At 35.1% G+C, this 20,224-nt stretch overlaps 1 protein-coding gene and 1 non-coding gene across 3 annotated transcripts; both read left to right on the top strand.

Moving 5' to 3' along the window:
• The first annotated feature begins 2,829 nt into the window (after positions 1–2,829).
• On the top strand, positions 2,830–5,380 carry LOC108823592 (calcium-dependent mitochondrial ATP-magnesium/phosphate carrier protein 2). Of its 2 annotated transcripts, none has more exons than XM_018596830.2 (4): positions 2,830–3,609; positions 3,967–4,758; positions 4,839–4,929; positions 5,049–5,380. In XM_018596830.2, exons 1-4 carry the CDS (start codon positions 3,177–3,179, stop codon positions 5,224–5,226), a joined length of 1,494 nt encoding a protein of 497 aa, XP_018452332.2. In that variant the 5' UTR covers positions 2,830–3,176; the 3' UTR covers positions 5,227–5,380. The 2 variants fall into 2 exon arrangements, with proteins under 2 accessions (XP_018452332.2, XP_018452333.2); XM_018596831.2 differs by having other exon boundaries at positions 3,476–3,609; positions 3,951–4,758.
• An 11,302-nt stretch (positions 5,381–16,682) lies between these two features.
• Positions 16,683–16,801, top strand: LOC130500439 (5S ribosomal RNA). Its single transcript, XR_008939064.1, has one exon. It is a non-coding gene; the product is annotated as a 5S ribosomal RNA (ribosomal RNA).
• The last annotated feature ends 3,423 nt before the right edge of the window (positions 16,802–20,224 follow it).

The raw sequence follows: 20,224 nt of genomic DNA, 5'->3' as shown, positions 1-20,224 counted from the left end.
TTTTCGAAGCTCAAAAATATTTTTTTTTCAAAAAATTATTTAATGAAATTAGAAATTTTATAAAATTTATTTGTATTAGTATTAGTATAGAATTTGTATTAGTTTTTTTTATTAGTATGACAAATATTGATTATATTCGAAAAAACTGTGAGAAATTTAAAAAATATATGTAATTCCTTTTTAGATATAATTTAACAGTTCTATTTTTCCTGTCTTTGACAAAACCAATAGTCCATCAAATCTTCAAATTAATTTCTTTTAGTTTCATAATTAATAGCTCCAATTTAAATAGGTGGCTGCATATAGCTTGGCTGAAGCATGCCATTAACCAATGAAGCATCTTTTCCTTTTGTTCACTAACCAATGAAGCATCTAATCTAGCAACACCAGAGTAGTTGACTAGTTGTTGTATATGCTTAATATTTTTGTTTGCCTTAAATCTTTTTTCATTATTAAAAATTTTCAATTATAATATACAAAAAACTGTGAATTATTAATGTACCAGATTCAGATTTTTTTAATCAATCAAGTATTTATTCTAAGCTCTCATATTTTCCCAAAAAAATATACTTTAGTAATGCTGATAACCCATAAATATCACTATAATTGCCAAAAGATACTTGAGATTCTGGCTCGGAGTTCTGGAGGAAAGACAGTATTTTCAAGATTTTTCATATCTTAATAACTTCTTGCTATTACTTTCTTTCGTGCTATATTGAAAATTTTCTTTGCTTATAATTACCAAATTAGATTTTTGGATCTGCTCGGTCAATTTTCATTTTTGATCTTTCGTTGTATTATACATATTTGCAATGTGTGTAATATAACATTTTGAGAAATAACAATGTGTTTAATTACATTGAATATTTTATTTTTGTGTTCTACAATAAATTATATGACTGAAATTTATTGGTCATCATATAAACAAATCCAACATTTGGATAATTAGATTTATGTATAAAATATCTAGCAAATAAATTTTCTGAATTAAAAAAAGGCAAATATGAGCTAGTATGATATTAAAAATTGATACATTGTGTGGCTAGTTTCCGTAACGGACTTTCAACAGGGGATCGGATGAGAGTGTGGGGTGAAAACCAAGCCTCTCGACTATGTGGAGAACCGAATAAGACTCGAGACCACCTTTTCTTTGCCTGTCCATATTCCTATACCATCTGGACAGAGCTTATGAGAGTCATCTTGCCACGTCCTACACCTGACTGGAATATCACGGTCACAACTCTACTCTCTCCTAGGCGTAGTGTTACTGATCTGTGCCTTCTTCGATTGTCTTTCCAAACAGTAATTCATGGATTGTGGTGCGAACGAAACAATAGGAAGCATAACGCTACCTATCGTACAACTGCAGAACTCATTCGAATTATGGATAAAACCATTAGAAACAGAGTGTCATCTTTACGTTCAAGGAACGTGACCCTCTATAGTAACATGATGATTCGGTGGCTGGAGAGAAACTGAAATTAGTGGCTGGTTTATGCTGTTTCTTCCAAGTTCTTTTCAAGTTTTGTAATCTTACCAGATTCTCAGTACTGTAAACTTTTTTTTCTTTGTTGATAAATAAATTTAACATTTCAAAAAAAAAATTGATACATTAGGTATAAAATTTGTAAGAAAGTAAATATATTGTAGGCAGTTTATTCAATAGAATATTCAGTTTGTAAAGTAGTATCTATAGTTTTCAAAATAGAGGTGTATATATTGTGAAAATATTTTATAAATCACGGTGGAAAATATCATAACTGCCTTGGCCGATTTTACATGTCAATTTAATTGATTTATTGTTAGTATGTTTCACAAAATCTGGTATTTAATCTTTCGGTATTCCACAAGTTTATTAGTTTTGATTTTTTTCAGAAACAAAATATCTTTGCGAAAATCATGGCTATAGAAATGATAATTGTTCACAATATCTTTTATTTATTATAAACTGTTCCACAAGGAAACATGGTAAATTCGATTTGAGACCATTTAGTACCACAGGGCCGGTCGTCTAACAGTGATTGGACCAGTTGAACAGGGTCTGAGTCTTAAAAATAAAAAATTTACATATAAAGATAACTGAATATCTTTTATTTATTATAAACTGTTCCACAAGGAAACATGGTAAATTTGATTTGAGACCATTTAATACCACAAGGCCGGCCGTCTAACAGTGATTGGATCAGTTGAACAGGGTCTGAGTCTTAAAAATAAAAAATTTACATATAAAGATAACTGAATATATTAATTAGTGTATAATATATTTCAAAGCTATTCACAAAATTAGTGAAAATATTTACATATAATTTTTGAAAATTAAGATATTGTTAAAATCCTTTTAAACACATTTTTGATTTTCTTAATATTAGAAAGTTACTGGTTTTAAGTAATTAAGTTTTTTAATGTTAACTTGAAATAAAATGTATAGTTGAATAAAAATACACATATTTAAAGTTATGATTTTCTAAAGAATAATCCAAACTAAAAGATCATATATCAAATAAGTCAAACTTTTATTTTAGTATATAAGATTTGAACCGATTTAATGCAAAAGCTCCGGGAGGTGTGTCAAGATAAATATAGTATCCTTGGATCCGTCAACAATCACCAAAAGATATTATATCATCTACAGTAATAAAAGAAAAGTTTATGAATGGAATATAAAAGAAATTAAACTTTGGTTTCCCAAAAAGAGATTTCATTTTTAAATCAGAAAAATGAAATAAACAAAAAAAAAAGGGTTAAATGATCACATAAAAAATCGAATATCCAATGCGAATCTCGACTCCACACCGTTAGAGAGATTGGCCTTTTTCCCATTTCCACCTCTCTCTCTCTCTCTCTCTCTCTCTCTCTCTCTCTCTCTCTCTCTCTCTCTCCTGTCTTCTTTCTTCCCTTCAGCGTCACCTGTAAGCATCAGCACAAATCCACCATTGTTCTTTTGAGTCAATATCTCTTACCTTTCTCCATCTTTCGATTTACATCTCCCTGAAGCTGGTGAGTAACATCTTGTTATTCGTTATTCGTTATTCGAGTGAATCGAATAATCCTCCTCCCCCTTGCGTTACGGTTATTAAATGGGTAAGCGTTTTGGAGATCGTAGATCAGATTCATTACATTCGTCGTAGATCTGAATATATATGATCATCAACGACCTCCAATTTTGATTACTAATCATGTCGAGTCACCATGGGGTGGAGCACGTTGGTTTACCCACGCAAATGAAATCGAAACAGGGCTCCTTCAAGAAACCCCCCGGACCCGTTTCCATGGATCACGTTCTTCTAGCACTCCGCGAGACGAGGGAGGAGCGCGATTTGCGAATCCGCAGCCTATTCAGTTTCTTCGATTCCGAGAATGCTGGCTACTTGGATTGCGCTCAGATCGAGAAAGGGCTGGTCGCGCTTCAAATCCCTAGCGGCTACAAGTACGCCAAGGAGCTGTTTAGGGTTTGTGATGCCAATCGAGACGGGCGTGTGGATTACCACGAGTTTCGTAGGTACATGGATGATAAGGAACTCGAGCTGTATAGAATTTTTCAAGCTATTGATGTTGAGCACAATGGTTGCATCTCTCCCGAGGGTCTCTGGGATTCACTCGTTAAGGCCGGTACTGTTTTATTCCCTACATTTCATTGTTAATTACTCCCTCCGATTCATTTTAATTGTGGTTCTAGATTTAATATAACATGTAATTTTATATATTTTCAAGATAAAAACACAATTACCTATACACCTAACCATATTTTAGCCAATAGAAAAATAGACAGAAGAATCTTATTAATAAATTTTGCATTGAAAATCGAAATCACGCTTATTTTTCTCTAGAACAATAATTAATCTGAAACGGAGGGAGTACTCGTTATCTTAGGCTGCCTGGTTTAGTGATTTAGTCAATGATAAAAGCTTTTAAGATGTTAAGCTCTGTTTTCGTCCTATAAGCCACAACAGTGTTTCTGTATTGCAGGAATTGAGATAAATGACGAGGAGCTCGCGCGCTTTGTGGAGCACGTTGACAAGGACAACGATGGAATCATACTGTTTGAGGAATGGAGAGATTTTCTTTTGTTGTATCCTCACGAAGCCACCATCGAAAATATTTACCATCACTGGGAAAGAGTGTGTCTTGTAGACATTGGTGAACAAGCCGTTATCCCCGAAGGAATGAGCAAACACGTAAAGAGAAGCAACTACTTCATTGCAGGTGGCATAGCCGGTGCGGCTTCGAGGACTGCAACTGCACCTCTAGATCGCTTAAAAGTTCTTTTGCAAATTCAGAAAACAGATGCTAAAATCGGAGAAGCGGTAAAGACGATATGGAATCAGGGCGGGGTTCGGGGTTTTTTTCGTGGTAACGGTTTGAATATAGTGAAGGTAGCCCCAGAGAGTGCCATCAAGTTCTATGCGTATGAACTTTTCAAGAACGCTATTGGTGAAAACATGGGTGAAGATAAAGCGGATATAGGCACGACCGCTAGACTTTTTGCTGGAGGTATGGCTGGTGCAGTGGCTCAAGCCTCTATATACCCTCTGGATCTTGTGAAAACTAGGTTGCAGACTTGCACTAGCCAAGCAGGTGCCGCTTGTCCTCGGATTGGAACGCTCACTAAAGACATTTTGGTTCATGAGGGTCCACGTGCCTTCTACAAAGGTCTTTTCCCTTCTCTTCTCGGGATTATTCCTTATGCCGGTATCGATCTTGCTGCATATGAGAAATTAAAGGATTTGTCCAGGACCTATATTCTTCAAGAGGACGCCGGTAAATCTCCTTATTTCACATTCATGTCTAAATGTACTTGAACGTAGACTCATAAAACTTGGCTCGGGTTTGGACTTCAGAACCAGGTCCGCTCATTCAACTAGGATGTGGAACCATCTCAGGAGCTCTTGGAGCAACCTGTGTTTATCCTTTACAGGTTGTTAGAACAAGGTAAATCAATTCCAGTGCCCATTTGCTTTTCCTGCATAGAGAAACATAGATCAGTTCTTGAGTGCGTTTTGAAGTGTTTTTTTTTTTCAATATATTTAATATATGTTTCTGTCTAGCAGAATGCAAGCGGAGCGAACAAGGACGTCGATGTCTGGAGTATTCAGGAGGACAATAAGTGAAGAAGGGTACAAAGCACTCTACAAAGGGCTTCTACCGAATCTTCTTAAGGTTGTTCCTGCTGCAAGCATTACGTATATGGTCTACGAAGCGATGAAAAAGAGTCTTGAACTTGATTAATGACTTCATTTTGATATTGACGAAAGAGTGGAAATAATAAAAAAAAGGGAACCTAGTTAAAACTAGGTTGTTTTTAACATACTTGATTCTTCTAATCATCATTTGTAATGATATAATATACTTTAATGTTGTTTCTTTGGACTTTTTTTTCTTATTGTAGAAAGCTCTCTTTAGTTTCGAGTTCCTGGCTGAACAAACTGTAGCTACGTTTTCTTACCTAATCATATACTCCATGGTTATTGTATTAGAAGAAATGTTGATGGTCCCTGTAATGGACAGCGGAAAAAATAGAGTAATTTACCTTGCAGGTCAGTTTATAAATTTTATTTAGTACTACTAGGGTAGTTTATGTGTGAATTCTTAACATGCCCCTAAAAAAAGTAATCGATACTGTAACGTTTAGTTAGGCTGTTTTTGTTAGGGTTGACTCTAGTTCTGGGCGTTTGGGTCTTTGGCCGGATTCGGATCGGTTCATTTCAGGTCTGAATTTTTTGGGTCCTAGACATTTGGACCCATATAGATATTTGTAAATTTTTGGTTCGGGTTCGAATCGGTATTTTTCGAATCCGGATCTGTTCGAATTTATAATTAAAATTCAAATATAACTAGATATTAATCGCACACCAGTGCGGATATTAATTCTTACATCTTTGTTTATCTATTTTTCATAAATATTGCTATATGTTTAAGATGTCATGTAATATAACTAATTATATTCAAAAGACGTGGACCGAACCGGGTAATATGGTTATCTTGATACACTATCCGAATCTGTTTTAGATATATCGGTTATTTAGATATTTTTAGGTTTCTATACATCAAAACCGAACTCATCCAGATCCAAAAGGATCCAACTCAAATACTTACATAAATTTATAATATTAAAACAGACCTAATTTTAAATCCAAAAACAATACCCGAAAAGAACAACTTGTACCTAAATTTATAACAAATGTTCATGCCTAACTGATTTTAATTAAAAAAAAAACTTTTTCTATGTATTTGGCTACATTAAGTGAAATAAAGTTCTTTTATTTAGTAAATTATTATATGGAGTGAAAATTTAAGTGACAGTAAAAGTAACACATTTTTATTATTTTAATTTTAAGTTATTATTTTATTCACAAAAACATGTCTTTGAATTATGTTTTTGACTACGTAATTTTCCAATGAATTGAAACTAAAATAAAAAAATATTTTAATAAAACAAACTAAACATAACTTTATATTGATTTTATAATTGGCACAAGTTTATATTGATTAATTAATAAATAAAAATCTGCACTATTATTATTATGGTAATATAATTAATGATGTGAATTATTGTTAAAGTAATATAATTAATGAAATTGTTAAATTAAGTAAAATATGGAAATGCAATTAATGTAATATTGTTATCCATGTTTCAAAACAATTTTAATTTAGACTACTATTCATGTTTCCAAACAGTCTCAATGTGTACTTCAGTTTTTATATAGATACTCATAATGTCTGGGTCCCTATCGGGTCCTGGTCGGGTTTGGGTATTTAAGATCCTAAAAAGACATAAAATATCCAAATTCTGTTAAATTTAGTCAAATTTTTCATATATATCTAAACTTTTACAAAATAACTTAAATAAATTATTAATAATTAAAATAAAAAATTTTAACTCTAAATTTTACATTTAAAACTTCATATTACTTAAAAATGTTACAAAACAATAACAAAGATTATTAATAAAAGTATATTTTAACTAAACCATAAAATAAAATATATAAAATAGAACAAAAAATTATAGTTTTGGATATACATATCTTTAAGTCGGATATGAATCGGTTCTTTTCGGGTCTATTCGAGTCGGTTTTTTCGGTTCCGATTCTTTTAGGTAGAGATTTTTTTGGCCCCAATAGGTACTTGTAAATTTTCGGTTCGGTTTTTAGTTGGATATTTTCGGATCGATTCCGATTCGGGTTTTCGGGTCCAGATTAATTTGCCCATGTATGGTTGACTGCATATAATCCCCTGTAGACTAGTAAACCTTATCTATTCCCACTTGTACTATCCACCTCTTAACCAAACTATCCAGAGACCAATTCTTTTTTTTTTTTGAATTGAATGTTAAATTTAATTCAAAAAGAAAAACCTTGTTACAATGATTGTCCTTTTTTAATTTTTTTATACAAAAAACTTAAGCCAAAAAGAAAAGATGCACTTTTTTCTTCTTCCTTCCCAATTCTTTCTTCTCAAAACACTAAATGGTTTCTCTTGTTTCAAACCACTTAGTCATGCCCTCCCCAAGCTCCTTATCACCTCTTCTGTGTACTACAGTGAATTGGTTCCTCATCATCTTATCCAACCTTCGAATCAGAGCTGTTGCAACAATAGCAGGCTCACCATGCCTCCTTCTATTACGCTCCCTCCAAATTGTGTGGACTACTAGTTGAAATGCATATCTCACAATGAACATCTGTATTCTGCTCCATCTAGCATTATCCGTGATAAGTCTTACAATTCTTTCCCAGCTTATCGTGTATTGATCCCTCATTACCCCTTTCATAAGAGCTTCCCATACCTGTGTTGAGTAAGAGCAGTCAAAAAACAAGTGTGTTATGGTCTCCAACGGCTCATTGCACAGAATACAGGATGCATCCACATTTGCGCTCCAGCTCTGCATCCTATCACCTGTTGCTAACCTCCCACGCATAGCAATCCAAGTGACAAAAGCAAATTTTGGTGTCGCATGCTTAAACCAAATAGCCTTGTACCAGCTACACAGAATATGCTTCTCTCTGATACATAGCCAAGTCTCTTTTGTGGAGAATTTTCTCTTGAATCTGCCTTTTTCATTTCTCTACAACGAGATATCATCTTCTTGTATACAGCATTCTTTAAACTTCTCAATCTCCATTTCTATTTTATTCAGCACTTGCACTCTGTGATTTCTCTTTCTATGATTCAAGCATTCCTCCACTGTGGCTTGAATAGAGATACCCATATCAATATGGCTTCCCTCTCGAACCAGATCCTTCAAGCATCCTAGCGAGTTCCACTTCTCATGCCAAAAAGAAGCTTTCTTACCATTTCGAACCTCAACTTTATAGAACTCCTTTGCTCTTTCTCTACTCTTGAGAATTTTCCTCCACATCCAAGACCCATTTTGAGTGTTGTCTTTTATCATCCAAATCGATCCTTTTCTGATGAGATAGACTTTTATCCAATTCACCCAAAGCGATTTTGCAGATAGAATTCTCCAAATGAGCTTGAGACAACTCACTTGATTAACCTCTTTCAACGGTCTCAATCCTAAACCTCCTTCCTGTTTCATCTTGCAAACATCTACCCAGGAGACTTTAGCTTTTTTTCCATTTAAATCTGGTCCTGACCAAAGGAAAGCCGAACAGATTCTGTCAATTTCTTTGATGCATCCACTAGGTAGCCTGAATGCAGCCATCCAGAAGTTTGTAAGGCTTCGAATGACCGAATTTATAAGCTGTAATCTACCTGCAAACGAAAGAAATCGACCTCTCCATGAACCAATTTTTTTTCCTGATCTTCTCAACCAATGGTAGAAAGTCGGTTACAGTCATGTGCTTAGTCAAAAGTGGTAATCCTAGGTACCGGACAGGGAGCTTCCCAGTAGCAAAGCTGAATTGCCTTAGAGTATCCTCTCTTCTCTGATCCGAGCCAGCCATAAATAAAACAGATTTTTCTCTACTGATCTTGAGCCCACTCATCTTATCAAACTTCTCAAAGACATTAAGAATCCCCTCTATCGATCTTCTTGTTCCATCAGCAAAGATCATTAGATCATCAGCAAAACATAAATGTGTAAGATCAATGTTCTTACACTTTGGATGATATCCTATATCTCCCTTCTTTGCTGCTTCATCCAGTAACTTTGATCAATTCTTTTCACATTCACCCCTATTTTTTGGTGGGAAAACGTGATTTTTCGGTTTTGGTGGGAAAACATGATTTCTCGATTGTGGCAGAAAAATATAGTTTTATAGTTTTGGCGAGAAAAAAATAATTTTGTAATTTTGAAGAGAAAATGTATTTTCAAAATAAAAAAAAATATTGATAAATACTAATAGGTGCTGATGGACATGTCTAATGGACATGGTCTCTATTGGTCTTGGACATTTGTTTGGACCATTGTCCAATATAGACCACCTAATATTGCCCATAATTGAAATGGTCCAATTGGACAATCCCAGTTGAGCTATCAGCTATGGACGGACCATTTGACAATTCTATTTGTGTTCTAACTTCTAACTGAAGAAGAAGAGACGAGTGGTAACATGTGTTTGAGTTTGAGTATATCATGTGTTCGGAACAAGGGCGGATGTAGCTTACGGCGTACGGGGTCACGTGCCCCGACTAATTTTTGATTTTGTTTAAGCATTCAGTTCAAATCTTGAGTTTTTTTGAAATAATTAGTTCAAATTCTATGATAGTGCCCCCGTCTAATTTAAAAGTTTGTAGTTGTGCCCCCGATTAAAAGTTCTTCTAGATCTGCCACGGGTTCGGAACATGAATTTCTTTTACGGTTTTGGTTATCTTTAAATAATGAATTTGTATTGTGTGTGTTTGGAACATAAATTCATCTTGATGTGTTTGCATTTGGACCAATATGTCTACAACACAAAAGCCACAAATACATAATAAGTCTTAGAGTTGTCTAAACCACAAAAGTCTTACATAAGCATAAAAGACTATACATGAATCTAAAACACAAAAGCCTCTTGTACACATAACTAGTTTTTCAGTTGGTTGTGTCAGTCCGACCTCTTCATGGTCTTGAGAATAAGTTCTTTGACATGGAACCCGACAGGGAGCTCTTTCTCCTCTCTCCAGACTCGGCCCTGGGGTAAAGCCTATAAAGCTTGGGCTTTAGCTACCAGACAATATGTCTATTTTAGGGGCGCTAATATGTATTACTCTTTCAGGTCTAGTGGTTTGAAATATTTTTAAGTTGACTAACTATGCAAGGTTCAAAACCTGTGTGTGCATTGTTTCCCCTTTTCTTATAATAACTGAAAGAATATGATTGATTTCATTCCTTAATTGATAATATTAGTATCCTTTTTATATTGTATTAAATGATCGTCATATAACAAGAAAAAGTCAACTAATTTGTTTTTCCAAATCGATGCCATTTACGAGAGAATACTCATATTTCCTCTTCTCTCTTCTTCCTTATTCTTTTAATGCATTGCTCTGTTTTTTTTAGTGTTAAAAAAATTTAAGTTATTACTATATTTTGACCCGCGCTTTTGGTGAAAATTTTATATAATCACATTTATATAATCCGTCTTGTATATGTATTTATATAATCCGTCTCATATATGTATTTTATATCCAGATTTATGTTCGGTAAAACTATATTATACATGTATTTTTAGGTTTATAATTTTGAATTAGATATTTTAAATATAAATCAACATAACAGTTTTATAGTTTTGATCGGTGTTTTGAAATTCGATTGAGACCTGCTGTTGAACGGATTACCGGTTGATCAAAGATAAATTCAGTTCGGGTTTGAGAAAAAAAAAACAAAATTTATAAATCCAATAAAAACTACTAAAATCGAAATCCAGTTACTGGTTGAACCACTGGTTGAACCAATAAACAATTTTTATTTTTTATAAATAATTTTTGTTAGATAGTTGGGATTATTTTTAGTAAAAAGCGGTTTAAAACCAAACCATTAAATAGTTTGAGAAAAAACGATGCAGTTTCAAACATGTCCGGTTGGAAAAATATTAAAATGATGCAGTATCAAACACGGAATAATCACATACCAAAATTGAATTAGGAAACCGGTGGTTAATGACAAACCAAAAACAATTAAAAAAGAAACCAATGCAAAATGTCCAAAATGTCATTAATAAATACAAAAGAAAGTCTCTTTAATAGGGGTAAACAGAGTAAAAATCCAAATGTGCTTGTACTTTAATAGTATAGATAGATATAAAAAATTGTGCACAAAGTTTTTCTAGTTACTAATTCGTTTGTAGAAGGGGTTAAAAATCAGCTAAGGGATAGGTGTAGTGACTGTAGTCTAAGGAACATGTTAAATGCTTGTGAACGTTTTAGAATCATTATTCTATCAATATGATAGATCAACATATCAGGGGTTTTAAAAAGAAAATTGTTTGATATAAAAATCAGCATAAAATTATTATTGTTAAAGGGCATTAATATTTTAGTTGCGCTTTAGGCGCCGAAGAATTCCAGACCGGCACTGCCTCTCTCCATCGCCTCCCTCTGTCTCTGTCTCTGGACGAATTTGAAGCTCCTCTTCCATGGAACCCGAGATGGACCTCTCTCACCTCTCTCAATCAGCTCTCTCTGCCTTTTTTGGACTGAAATTTTCACTTGTCTCTGTTTCTAGAGCAAGTTGAAGCTCATTATTCTCCATGGTATCCAGATGTATCTCTTTCATGTCTCTCAGTCTCGTCTCTTACACAGTCTCCCAAATTACTCTGCCTCAGAAACCCTATAATTTCCCCCAAATCAATTTACAATTTCCTTTTTCTTTTGCCTGTGTGTATTAATTTGGATCGGGTTTGGTTTAATTAGGTAGGGCTTGGGCGAATTTACTGGGTACTCACTGTTCATGTATCGTGATTTAGATCTTAAAAATTGAGTTCATAATCGCGATTAAAGAAGGGGATCTTTGAAGATATATAGGTTTTGTGAAGAATTTTATACTATCATGGGGTTTAGTCAGGAGGTGTGTAGTATGGGTAGGAATAGATAGGGTCTACGGGTCTGCATGGAGTTATACGGAGTCAACCCGTTTTTGTTTGTTTGGATTTTTAATACTCCCTCTGTTTTATATTAAGTGTCATTTTAGCTCATTTTTCTTATTTCACCAATGCAATTTATACATTCTTTCAGCTCAAAATTAATTGTAAAATAGATTGATCTTATAAATAAAACTATTTATCTAAAATACTATTGGTTAGATATGTGATATTAATGAAAACATAAATGCATTTTAATGAGTTTCTTAATATGTGTAAAAAGTGTCTAAGTGACATTCTTTATGAAACGGAGAGATTATTTAAACATTAATGGTGGACCCCAGCTCATTTGACTAGTCTGTCACGTAGGGGAACTAAAATCTATATTAAGATTTTTACAGTATCTTTATTTGGTAAAAAGTAAAAAAAATGGTGAAAAACAGAAAAGGATAAATAATAAATGGGCCCCATGGACCGAATCCAACTTGCTACATCAATCTCACACCCTTCTCCTTCGTCTCCACTTTGTTTTCTTTGCATTTTTTCCGAGAAACTTCACATTCTCGTCCCCTTCTCTTCGTATAAAATCCAATCTTTTTTATGCATGGCCGGAGAATATTTTTTTTTTTTTTTTTTTTTTTTGAATTAAATTTTATTTATCTTCCCAAATGGACATTAAGCAGTTACAGACATACTAGGATTTGAGCAAAATTGGTACAACCATTGTGATGAAAACTTTGAGTCATCGGACAGACGGCCAAGTTGTGGGCGCAACTCCGGTTCCTTCCCTCGTTACCTTCATTCCAGGTTAATCCAGTAAGGGAGTTGGATCCCACTCTCGTCCTAGCAGAAGTAACTGCTTACTCTTAAGCACTCAGGATGCTAAAAAACACAAAAACAACAAAACAAAACAAAAAACAAACATACGAACGACAACACACAAACAACAAACGACAAATGACAACACCAACACGAACGAGACGAACAAGTCGAACCCGAAACAGCAGCTGAAACGACACCCGTCTGAGCTCTTAAGCCTACACAAAATTAGAGAAACAACACTGTCCAGGAAGTTAAACAACCACCATAGACATCGGGATGTGATGTGCCTCCAAGCGGTGTCACCGAAGAAGATGAAGCTCGGAGACAACTCGACCCTAAACCACCTCGCCACTTGCCGGTTTCGAGAACCGAAACACGGTAACTTCACACTGCTACGCTAAGAGGATCCTCTGGTGACAACAGAACATCCATATCTGAGAGAAACAAGAGCTGAACCATTGAAGAAGCCGGCTGAGATTCAATGGAGACTGGAGCCGAAACCAAGGTAGAGAGAACCGATGGGAGAGAGACCGCCTGAGCTGCTCTGAACCGGCCATAGACGACCACTTCAACCCGCAACTCATCGTATCTCAGGGCGCCAACCACCAGAGGCACCAACACACGTTGGAAAAACCACCGGCTAAACACGCTCCTCCGAGGTAGACAAACCCTCCGGAGCTCTCACTGCGCCGGAACAGAGGTCAAGAGTATCCAAGACACCGAGGAGCACCTTGAGCCTAAGTCCGACAGCACACCACACGCAAACCAACCCTGAACAGATCTGAAAGACCTTGAGCCGGATCTGGAAGAAGGGGCGGTTCATCGCCGCCACGCGCCACCGTGTCGACAGAAGGATAACCCTAGATGAAAACGGAATCCTTCAAAAGTTCTAAAAGCCGACCCCCTAAACTCGCCTCCTCCTCTCCAAACTCGTGGTTACACCAGAAAGCCAAGCGAGTCACCGGAACGAGCCGCGGAACCGTCACTAGTGAGGCTCTGCCGCCAGAGCAACCGACATATCGAAGGGAGAGGAGATGGGAGTAGAGGGAGCAAAAGAAAAAAAGAGATCAGGGAGAAAGATGAACCCTCCGACGGCAAAAAGTAACCGCACACGTCGGAGGTTGAGCCGGAGAGATCTGTGGACGAGAGAGTTTTAGTGAGAGATAGAGGAGAGAGAGTTTTTGCTAGGTGATCTTCGTATGGCCGGAGAATATAATCAGTTGTTTCTCATATTTATAAAATAATTGTGGTGGATCCCATAAAAATTATTTACATATTTTGTTGTACACCTGAAACCTATCATATTTGTTATACACGTGTATACCTGTCTTGTTCAGTTTTTTTTGTACTCGTGAACACTCTAGAAACTATTTTTTTTTTTGTAAACTCTAAAAACTATTTTTACTATGTTTAGTTAACCTTATGTAAACATTATGCAATAAATATGCACATGTACAATAATCTAATTCACACAAACTTGTATATATTATTACGCCTACTAAAATTCAAAGAAATTATATCACAATTGTATAAAAATGCCACAAGAAAACTACATCATGATCATGGCTGATATGTGTGTTGGTGAAAATGATTCTTATAGGTGTACACATACTTTGCTGTCCACATGGACATATCATTTACAAAGGTACATATGTACAACAAATTCATAATCACTGTGATTGGTAAAAGCTGAGCGATAATTGAAGTAAAACTTTTGACACTGGACACTCCATATTTTGAGTAAATATGTTTTTGTTATCACATGGCGATAATGTTTTCACCCAACAAAAAAAGGAGAAAATTTACTCTACTTTGGTGGGACCATATGCTTTTTACCCTACTTTTTGTTGCGCCAGAATATAAGTATTGGGTCAAAACAAATTATACAAAATGAGGGACCAGATTAAAAAAATGCCAAAGTTGGCCATTGTTGCTATCGAACTTCTCACAGGTGATGGCTGTGACAAAAAGGAGCAAAGGAATGACAATTCCAGAGCTTTAGAACCAGTTCCACGGCTTTGAATCGTGTCGAGGCAGAGGTGTATCCATTGAGCGAGAGAGCTTGAACGTTGAAGGATAGTCATGAGTGAGAGAGGAGTACTGCGGTGGAGATAAAGAGTTCAATGAGAGTTTCAAAGCATGAATACATCGGGGAGGAGATGAATTGGAGCTCTCCGAGAAAAGTTTCGACTTCCATGGAAAAGTCTTTGGATTAGAGATGGAAAAAAGATAAAGGTTGAGAAATAAGAGGACATATAATGAGAGAGTATCATGTTGCCCAAAAAGAGAGTACATCAATGCGAGAAGACATAAATACCAAGATCGAAGCTTGAATCAACCACCACAGAATTATAGCGTGACAGATATCAAAAGATAGATTGAATAATAAAGATACTGACTACAAACACATTTTCTGAAAAAAAGTTCTCGAAAAACAACATTCATTTTACAAAAAAAATATATATAACTCAAGAAAAGGAAATGAACAAAGAAGATACATGTGACCCACTTTATTTTATTTGAAAGAAGAGATGTGACTAAATGTACGCACAAATCAGATGTTAAGTTAATTAGAGTGATATCAATTAATTACAAACTTATCTAGTTAGTTTATAACTAGGAAATAGGTTTAGTTATGAAAAAAATATTTTAGTATCATAAACTGTTTCACAGTGTAAAATAAGCGCATAAACTGCCTCTAAATGTAATATTTTCAAAAAATATAGGTAACGCCTTGTCGCTTTCCGGTAAGTGTAAACTATTTGAACATCTTTCCGTTTTGGTTATTACTTTTGACTTTTGCACTATGATATAAACAAAACATTTTGAACATTAATGGTGTGAGTTAAGTCATATAGTGGGAGAACCCTGGGTGGGATAGAAAAAGAAGAATACACAATTAGGATGTGTGCTTCGGTGTATACATGAAGTTTAAACGATTCAATATAACTTTGAGTGCATTACTATATGAGACACTTCCTTGACATTTTTGACAACTTATTGACTTTTTTGACAACTTAAGGCACATGTTGCTGGCGATGCATTTTTCTCTTATTTGTCCTATTTTTAAACAGAAATAACTTTCATTTGTGTATACTGAGAAAGTAAGCAAAGTTGTTTCTTTTCCGTTTAGTTTGTGGGGACCAATGCTAGTTTTTTTTTATTGCCTTTTTGAAGTTATTATCATAATTTTATAAAAGAACTAATTTATATGTAGTTGAATGGAAAAAGAAAGTAAACGAGATCATGGAGATATAATCATCTATACTTTATTTATCTCCATCATATTAATTTTATTCATTAATTCAATTTCTGATATGTAAATAAATATATAATAACCGTATAGAAACATGTTTCTTTTTACTTATTATTTTGATATCCATATACATATATTTTATACCTTAATGTCTAACTAAATTTTAAAATTATAATTTATTGGACATGTGTTTTGTGGATGTGGACACTATTATTTTCTAAATTAATGTTTTGTTTTCTATTTTTTATTTAAATATATATGACAATTTTTTACTATAATAAAGTGATATATATATATATATATATATATTTATTTGATTATATATACTTTTATTATTTTGTTCTATTTAATTTTCTATATATATTTTATATATCAACCCATAAATAAAATGGATGGATATGGATGCTAAAAGTGTGGACGTTAGATATGTGGACATAGATATAAATGTGTAAATGGAAAAGGCATAGACATATTTGTATGGTAAAAAGTGTTAATGTTAAAGATGTGGACATGGACATAAAATTTGTAAACGAAAAAGACATTCTTGCTCTAACTCTCACGAGCATAAGGGATTGAATTATACATTTAAAAGGATGTAGACATGAACATAAAATTTGGATACATATATATATATATATATGTTTGGGTGCGATCATACCAGCACTAATGCACCGGATCCCATCAGAACTCCGCTGTTAAGCGTGCTTGGGCGAGAGTAGTATTAGGATGGGTGACCTCCCGGGAAGTCCTCGTGTTGCACCCCTTTAAAAAAATTTGATCAAAAAAAAAAAAAATATATATATATATATGTTTATTTGCATTTTAAAGGGTCTTGAATATACAATTAAAAGTTTGTGGCTAAATGAAGAGAGCCATAAAGTACATTTGAAGAATTTTGGGGTGAAAGCGTGAATAACCAAAACGCGAAGGACCACAGTTGCAACAAATCAAATTTCGCCATTGTTGCTCTTGCTCTCTCGAGCGTAACCCACCTCACTGACTCATTGCAGATCAAACCAGACGACATCATTAGCTCCACGAACCTCTCCGTTACCACCCCTTCTCTGTTGTTACGCCCGAGATGAGAACAAAACCTCTGATATCGTTTCCCGGTGGGGAATATTTCTTCATCGTTACACGGAGCGATGGAAATGGGCGAAAATGAAAGCAGGATAAAGGTGATGAGAGAGGAATTAGGGTTAGGAGAGAGATCAAACTCGCGGCGAGACCTCTGGAATCATGCATATTACGAAATTGAAGATGAAGGAGACTAGGGTTCCAGAATTAGGGTTAGGAAAGAAATGTGGAAACTGAATCTGAATTTTGAAATAAAGATGGAGAGAGAATAAAGGGTCTGTTTCGAAAACTCAAAAAAATGTTTGCTTTATGGATTTATTTTTAAAAGAAAAAAACATAAAATTCTTGTAGTTGCGAAAGTGAGATGTTAGAGCTAGGAGAGACTGTAGTTAATATAGAGGGTATGTAGATATTGCACAAGTAAGAAGTGTGCCACCAGGAATAATGTCCTAACATGAAATTTTAAAGACAAAAGTGTCCTAGAGACTTAAAAATTCTATAACCTTTGGGCTTCTGTACAAACTGGATTCGCTTATATGATGCCGAGTTCAGTAGAAGGCCATAAAAAATACACAGCACTCAAAACGTGGTTTTTTGTATTTCACTGATCAAAATCTGATTTTTTTTAGACTTGTTTGGTTATGCGAGTCTCATATAAAAGTGTTGCATTATATATATGATTTTCATTTAACCAAATAATACCCACATAAAAAAACTAAAGTAAGTAATAAACGAAACATAATTTTTAAATGATTATTTTAGAATTTTCATTTACAAAAAACTGTAAATTTTTATTTTAATTTTTTTTTTTTTTTTATTTTAATTATTATTTATTTGATGTGCATCATATGAAGAATCTTAAAACTATATAAACCTATTTTTCTCCTATAAATAGTTTATTCTAGAGGACTCAGTTAGGAATCAGATCAGACATAAAAGTTGAGTTAGGAATCAATACGTTGAGAGGAATGGGTAGCTATTTGGGTATACCGGTGAGTCTAGGAGGATATAAGGTACATGTTTTTGGTTATGTGAATGAGAGGATTAACCAAAAGATTAATAGTTGGACAGTCAGAGTCCTTATCAAGGAGGAAAAGAAGTTATGATAGCTACTGCAATGTCAAACCGTGTGATGTCTTGTTATCGATTATTAAAATCGGTTACAAAGAAAACCACAGGGGCAATTGCTCATTTTTGGTGGGACGGAAGTGGTAACAAGAAAAGACTTCATTGGCTTTCTTAGGACAAAGTGTTCAAAAATAAGGATGAAGGGGGTTTGAGCTTTCGAGATCTTCAAGATTTAAATATGGCATTATTAACAAAACAACTATGGCGATTAATAGACAAACCAGACTGTTTGTTTTTAAAAAAAATTAAAGGTCAATATTTTAGGAATACAGATCCTTTGGATCCTTACAGATCTTACTCACCATCTTATGGTTGGAGATGCATCTGCTCAGCCAGATCTCTGGTTAAAAAAGAACTAATTAAAAGAGTGTGAAATGGAAAACCTATCTCAGTATGGAATGATCTGTGGCTTCCTGCTCCTCGCTCGAGGTCAGCAACCCCAAAAATTCAATCTCAGGTCTCACCTAATTCTCTAAAGGTGGAATATTTCATTGATCTGGTTACTTTTTCTTGAACGTCGATTTGCTTAATGCATACATTCTCCCTGAAGATGTCACTATCATTACAGGGCTTGCAATTAGCCGTCTCGCAGACCAGATTCTTATGGCTGGGCGTTTACATATACCGGTAAATATACTGTTAAATCAGGTTATAAAGTGGAATCACAATTTCCAGATAGAGTCCTTCAAGAAGTAACATTGGGACCAGATATTAATCCATTATTAAGCTTCACCGGGAAGCTGGAAGTCCCCCAAAATTGAGACATTTTATTTGGCGACTTATTAAGGAGATTATCCCGGTTGCAAAAAAATTGCGGTCAAGAGGTATAGATTGTGATCTACGATGCAGTTTGTGTGGAGCCGAGGAAGAATCAATTAACCATGTTCTTTTTGAATGTCTATCGGCCCTGCAAACATGGACTCTGTCGAAAATACCTTCAGCCCCGGGTTTTTTTTCCATGGTCCTCAGTTTTCTATAATATAGATTATCTTTTTTTTTTGGAAACTACCAAAAGATTATGATTTTGGTTTTTTTCCTGGATTTTTTGGTACATCTGGAAGAATATGAACAATAAGATTTATACAAACAGATCATGCGATCCGCATGAAATCCTTAGGATGGCGGAGGTGGAGGCAAGGGTGTGGGTAGAAGCCCAACAGTTGACTCCTGATCGACATCAGACAGTTAACAAGCATGCTGATTGGCTTTCATCAGAGGTCTCAAGAATCTGTTTTGTTGATGGAGCATGTAAGGCACAACATAAGTTCTCAAGATAGGTTTGGTTCTGCGCGACAAATGGTTCAAACGAGAAAATTATGGGAGCTATGAATTTCCGAAGAAGCTTATATGCTTTGCATGCCGAATGTGAAGCTTTGATATGGGTTATGGAGTGCATGAAGACTCTCAATTTCTCAGACTAGTTTTTGCAACTGATTATTCTCAACTGGTGAAGATGGTGTCATCGCCTGGAGAATGACCAGCTTTTTCTACACATTTGGAGGAATTCCAGCACAGTAAGACTTTCTTCACTACCTTCAAGATCCGACATATTTTGAGGGTACATAATCTTGTGGTGGACAAGCTGGCACGAGGTGCTAGATGTTCCCATTCTGCTATCTTTTATGTCGATTCTATGCCTCCGGTTTGGTTTTCTGAATCAGAAGAGCATAGACCTGAGTTTACCTTAGTTCGCTCTCGGAGCTTGTGGGATGTAAGTGACAAGTCAGCAGGATCATGGATATGGCGGAAGCTTCTGAAGCTTAGGGACCAAGCATCATCTTTTCTCCGGTCTGAGATTGGAAATGGCAAGAACACTCTGTTTTGGTTTGATAACTGGCTGAGTGTTGGAAGACTTTTAAGCATTGCAGGTGATTATGGCACATAGGTCCTAGGTATTTCCCGCTATACGACGGTCTCGGAAGCGGCTTCTGGTGGACAATGGAACATACGTCAATGTCGTGGCCGTCACCTACGGGCAATG

Source organism: Raphanus sativus, chromosome 9 (genome assembly GCF_000801105.2).
Source record: "Raphanus sativus cultivar WK10039 chromosome 9, ASM80110v3, whole genome shotgun sequence".
Taxonomy (NCBI): Eukaryota; Viridiplantae; Streptophyta; class Magnoliopsida; order Brassicales; family Brassicaceae; genus Raphanus; species Raphanus sativus.
Note: the sequence above shows the minus strand (reverse complement) of the source record. Positions and strands in the feature narration are given on the sequence as shown.